Source organism: Drosophila nasuta, chromosome 3 (assembly GCF_023558535.2).
Source record: "Drosophila nasuta strain 15112-1781.00 chromosome 3, ASM2355853v1, whole genome shotgun sequence".
Classification (NCBI taxonomy): Eukaryota; Metazoa; Arthropoda; class Insecta; order Diptera; family Drosophilidae; genus Drosophila; species Drosophila nasuta.
Genome location: NC_083457.1, coordinates 31,714,701 through 31,720,236, shown reverse-complemented (window position 1 = coordinate 31,720,236; position 5,536 = coordinate 31,714,701). Strand labels below are relative to the sequence as shown.

Below are 5,536 nucleotides of genomic sequence, written 5' to 3'. Positions count from 1 at the left end.
TAATTACAATTCTTGAATAATAACAATATAATTGTATTTTGATTTCATCAGATTATCAATTCAAAATTTCAGACAGTTAACACTCAAAGCTTTTTGAGGCTTGACTCACGGTTGACAACAGAACTTAAAAAAGCTTTTGCAGTCAAACGAAATTTCAGTGCGACAGCCCCTTGACATTGTCGTATTAATGTGTGATATTTTTAACTAGATGCACTCAAAGATAATGTGCTGATATTGACAATGTTGTGGTAATCTATATTTGATATAAATTATAGCGAAGATACCGGGGGTCTCTATGAACATGCGATTGCCAACTATGAAGTTATCAGTCTGAATTTTCAATACTAAAACAAGCGGCTTTGTGGCTCAATTGTTGACCACATGACGGCGACGGCAACGATGAGAAACAGAGATAGCAACGGGGACTTTCAGATAACTCAACTGAAATTTCAGGTTGGCAGCCCCAATGAAGTACAGTGACAACAAAGTTCAAGTGAAAACAAATAGGCGACCGAGTTCTGCTCGATTATGGGATACCCTATAGTCATGCTTTAGTGACTAAAAAGAAAAAGTTTCTTTAGGAAAATGATAAAAAAAAATATATTTTCAATATTAAATTGGTTTTACAAAAATAAAAGTTTATAATAAGCCTATCAAGAATATTTCAAAATTTATTCAAATTTAAAAATTTTTATCTCTTTCCACAAAATTTCAAATATAAATCCTACATTTTTTGTATCCTAAAAACCTTAGATGAGCCGGAGCCTCATCCCATTTAAATAAAATAATAATAAATTCTACATTTAACATTATATGCAAACCTCTAACATTTAACATTTAAACATTATATGCAAACAAACATTATTATATTTAACAAAACTATATCGGTTTGGCTTTTATAAAGTTATCATACCCATTCTTCACTGAGGGCAACGGATATGGTGAAATACTGGAATACCGTTATCGGGCATGGCTTGCAATTTGTTGAAAACTTGTAAACAATATTATTTAGACAGGTGTTATAATTCTCATAAATGTCGCTTTTTAGCTGAATACCTTTTTTCGAATCTTTACTGTACTTTTAGGGCATTTTCATTGCGGCAACTTTAAATTCTTGTTTTAGGAACACTCTTAAAGGCTTTCTTGGGATAATGGACGTACTTATGGCAGATTTCTGGCGATATTTGTAAACCGATAGGCTTTCGCAACTGTGGTATATAATGTTGGACAGGAGAGCATTCAAATTAGAGAGTTCCCATAGCTGGTGGCGCCATGAACGATCATCAACTAGTTGTTGCCAAAGTTGTGGTTATTGTGGTGCTGCTGTTGGTCACATTAATCTTCTGCTTTCTGCCTTATATCCTCAATCGTTGGTACAAATGGACTGAACGGAATGTGGGCAATGCTCGGGACTTTCTCGCAGTGCTTTGTCTTTTGAATTTTGGTGGCGGCGTCTTAATTGCCACCACTTTCATTCACATACTGCCCGCGGTGGTTGGTGTTGTGGATGCACTGCAGCAATGCGAAATGCTGGCGACAACGCCATTTGCGCTGCCCGAGATGCTCATGTGTTCCGGCTTCTTTCTGATGTACGGCATTGAGGAATTGATGTACTTCATAGTCGGACGACAGCAGCGCAAGAAGCAGGAGATACTGCAGCAAGCTCTAGAGGAAGGCACAGACAAGGAGCAGCAGCTGGAGCAGGTGGCAGAACCCAATTGGCTGCGTGGCCTGGGAATCATTGTGGCGCTGTCGCTGCACGAACTCTTTGGCGGCATGTCCATTGGCCTCGAGGAGAGTGTGCAGAACACTTGGTTCATGTGCGGCGCTATTGCGGCCCACAAGCTCGTTTTGGCCTTTTGCATTGGCATGGAGATTATGATGGCCCACACACGTTGGCTAATTGCGGTCATCTATCTGGTTGTCTTCTCCATTGTGACGCCCATTGGCGTGGGCATTGGCATTGCGGTCAGCGAGACAGCGAGTGCGAATCAACCCAGCATTCCGGCTGGAATTTTACAGGGTATTGCCTGCGGCACTCTGCTCTATGTAGTCTACTATGAGATTGTGGCCAAGAATCATGCTGGCTGGCGCATCTTCCTCTGCTGCCTGGGCGGCTTTGTGCTCATGTTTGGTCTGCAAATCGCAGGTAAGTTGGCTGAACTTTCAGTAAACTTTGTGAAGCTTGTTTATTTCTAACCCGAAAATCCATTGCAGTGGTCGAAGCGAAGGGTAAAGGTGGCTACGAATGCCCCAGCCATGTGGTCAAAAGTGTCAACTGACTTGAAAGTAATTAACACTTTAAGTAAAATTGTTTTGAAAGATTCAAAACATTCGAAAGCTGCTTGCAAACTTTTGATGGCATCGATGTATTCGAACTACACTTAAGCTTTATGTTTAATACGAACAATTCGATGAATCTTGTTTTCAAATAAATTTATTTCAACACAAACAATAAGGTTTTTTATGATTTGTGTAATAATTGCAATGGAATCATTCAATCGTTATCTTTTTATATAATTTCAGCTCTTTATTTCTTTCATTTCCCATATGCGAACATGTGTGAAAAGTTATTGGTTTTTTAACGTTAATATAGTTCAATAATAAACTAATATTTTATATTTTTCACAAACTCTACTTTGAAATACAATTATAAAGTATATTGCTTATATAAGGTACTAAAGGCCATTTTACTTCAAAGAGCGGATAAACGGGGCATTAGAGAAGATTTCTGCTTCTAGCAAGACAATGACCCAAAACATAAGGTGAGAATAGACTTGGCTAATGGAATTGGAATTCAATCACCTGGCTGAATGGTATAGAGAATTTGTGAGACATTTTTGACCAGAACATTAAAAAAAGCCAATTCACAACGAATCTGACCTTAGGAGAAGAATGAGTCAAAATTAGCCCTGATATCACACAATATTGGTAGAATCGATTCCAAACCGTCTGGGAATAGTTATTAACCAAGAGGAAGGTCATACGATGTTTTAAATACATAGTTATTTTAATATATTTATAATTTGCTATTTCCGGCTGTTTGCTGGTGGTTGTTTTTTCAATTATTTTATATAAACAAAGAGTGAGAAAATAAATGAAATGATATATTTTATGTTAAAGCATAAAACTAAAATCCTGCGTATAAATAAATTCAATGTCGCTCTTAGTTTAGTCAGTATAATGATTAAAAGTCATGGTTGAAATAAGCTGTGATCCACTGTCGTGAAGATTAAAACATACAAATTACGAAGAAAATAACCTCCATACAAAATAGTAAAAGTTTTCTACATTTAATAACAAAGAAGAAAGAGCTTTTCAGTTGATTATCGAGATAAATTTATTGTCCAACATTTTCCGAGAAAGATAAAAACAGCTTAACAATAAACACTGCCCAGCGGAAATGCGAATATTATTTGTTAACTTCAGTGTGTCAATTGTGTATTGTAGATAGATCAAGCTTGTATCACCATTATTATCTGACCTGATTGAAAATACGATAGCATTTCCAACAATCGAATTCAATGTGAATTAATCACACCGACAAAGAAGAAATAAAAATAAGAGTAAAGTAAAATAGAAATATTCTATCACCCGAAGAGTCGAGTCCGACGATCGGTCTGGCTATTGATGAACTTCGTTCGTATAATCTGCTTCCCTAGTTAGGTCGTAATTTCCCCTGTCAATCAGTGCTTCGATATATAATTTACGACTGTCTGATATGGAGGCAACAGGCTATATATGTGGTAGCACTTTAACCACAGTGCAGACACTTTCGGTTCACATTCGCTCGCGTCAAGATGTACGGAATGCCAACAATAACAACAACAGCAGCGACAGCGGTTATTGCCCAGGTGGCTATCGAGGAGCGGGACACAACATTGGATCGTCATGGACTATTGGTGGCCAAAGTTGTCGCCATGGTTGTGCTAATTGTAGTCACTGTGCTGTGCGGCAGTTTGCCTTATATGTTGGATCGCTGCTTCAAGTGGACGCAACAGGATCCCGAAGAGACGCGTGCCTCAACGGTGGTGCGTTGCCTCATTTACTTTGGTGGAGGTGTTCTACTGTGCACCACATTTCTGCACATGCTGCCCGAGATTATCGAGGATGTGGAGCAACTGCAGCGCTGCGGCATTCTGGCTTCAACTCCATTTGCTCTGACCGAGATGCTCATGTGCACCGGCTTCTTTCTCATGTATGCTCTAGACGAGCTGATGCACTTGGTCATGCTGCGCCATCAGCGAAGACTTAGCCGCAAGGAGTCGCTGGCCAGTGCTGCCTTTCAGCGTGGTCACAGCCACAGACACAGCAGCAAAGTGGAAAGCCTAAAGAATAAAGAGCCGGAGCAAGCAGCTCATCAGCATTGCGATCTGGAGCGTCCAACAGCAGCAGCTGCAGCTTCTTCAAATGGTCATGGTCATAGTCATGGCCAAGGTCATGGACACAGTCACATGCCTGTGGATGACGGTGGCGCCTCCATGCGCGGATTGGGCATCATTTTGGCCTTGTCGCTGCACGAACTCTTTGAGGGCATGGCCATTGGCCTGGAGAATACAGTGGGCACGGTGTGGTTCATGTTTGGCGCTGTCGCTGCTCACAAGCTGGTGCTGGCCTTCTGTGTGGGCATGGAACTATTGGTGGCCCGCACTCGAACCTCTCTGGCCATCATCTATCTCATCACGTTCTCGATTGTGACGCCCATTGGCATCGGCATTGGAATCGGGATTAGTCAGCAGGCGAATGCGGATCAGCCAAGTGTTCCATCGGGTATACTGCAGGGCATTGCCTGTGGCACGCTGCTCTATGTGGTCTTTTTTGAGATCCTCACACAAAATCATGCCGGCTGGCGTCCCTATATCGCTTGCCTGGCGGGCTTTGCGCTAATGTTTGGACTCCAAATACTTTGTAAGTAATCGATAACACTGGTGACTGATAAGCAAGAAACACCGGTATTGCTTTGATTGACAGAATGCATGTCTTAAGGCATCACCGCTAAGCCGCAGGCACGTGGACTTGATTAAATAACTAATATGTTATATGTATTTTTAATTTTTCACAGCCGATGAAGCGGAAGGTGCTGACAGCGACTCTTGCTCTTAGAGTCTTTGGGTCGAGACGTTTATCACCATGTGTGTCATATAATTCTTTAACTTTAGTTAGAATAAACAATTTATGTTAGATATCACAACGAAATAAGCTTCCACTGTTAAAGTTTTGAATTTAAATTTTGCGCTCTATTCAAAATGTTTTCAGTGTGTACACACTTTTTGGGTACGTTAAATAACATAACATTAGTCTGTTAAACTTAACAGAGAAACTATAGCAGGGAAATCGAATGTTTTGGCAGTCAAAAACCTCTAACGAAATTGTCATTGTATTTAATACAATTATATATTATTATTTAACTTATTTATCTATCAATAAACCGGGTTTTTACTATATTTACGAGCAACCCTCTAGTTTCTCTACGCCACTGCGCAAAATAATCTGTTTCACAGCTCGTGCGAGCATAACATGTAATTAACAGTGTCAT

The 5,536-nt window shown here is 40.1% G+C and overlaps 2 protein-coding genes across 2 annotated transcripts; both read left to right on the top strand.

The window, feature by feature from the left end:
• Nucleotides 1–1,272: 1,272 nt before the first annotated feature.
• Nucleotides 1,273–2,355, top strand: LOC132792702 (zinc transporter ZIP1). The gene is made up of 2 exons (XM_060802150.1): nt 1,273–2,149; nt 2,218–2,355. Exons 1-2 carry the CDS (start codon nt 1,273–1,275, stop codon nt 2,280–2,282), a joined length of 942 nt encoding a protein of 313 aa, XP_060658133.1. The 3' UTR covers nt 2,283–2,355.
• Nucleotides 2,356–3,787: 1,432 nt separating this feature from the next.
• On the top strand, nt 3,788–5,446 carry LOC132794125 (zinc transporter ZIP1). The gene is made up of 2 exons (XM_060804384.1): nt 3,788–4,908; nt 5,063–5,446. The coding sequence occupies exons 1-2, from the start codon at nt 3,801–3,803 to the stop codon at nt 5,101–5,103; spliced, it is 1,149 nt and encodes a 382-aa protein (XP_060660367.1). The 5' UTR covers nt 3,788–3,800; the 3' UTR covers nt 5,104–5,446.
• The last annotated feature ends 90 nt before the right edge of the window (nt 5,447–5,536 follow it).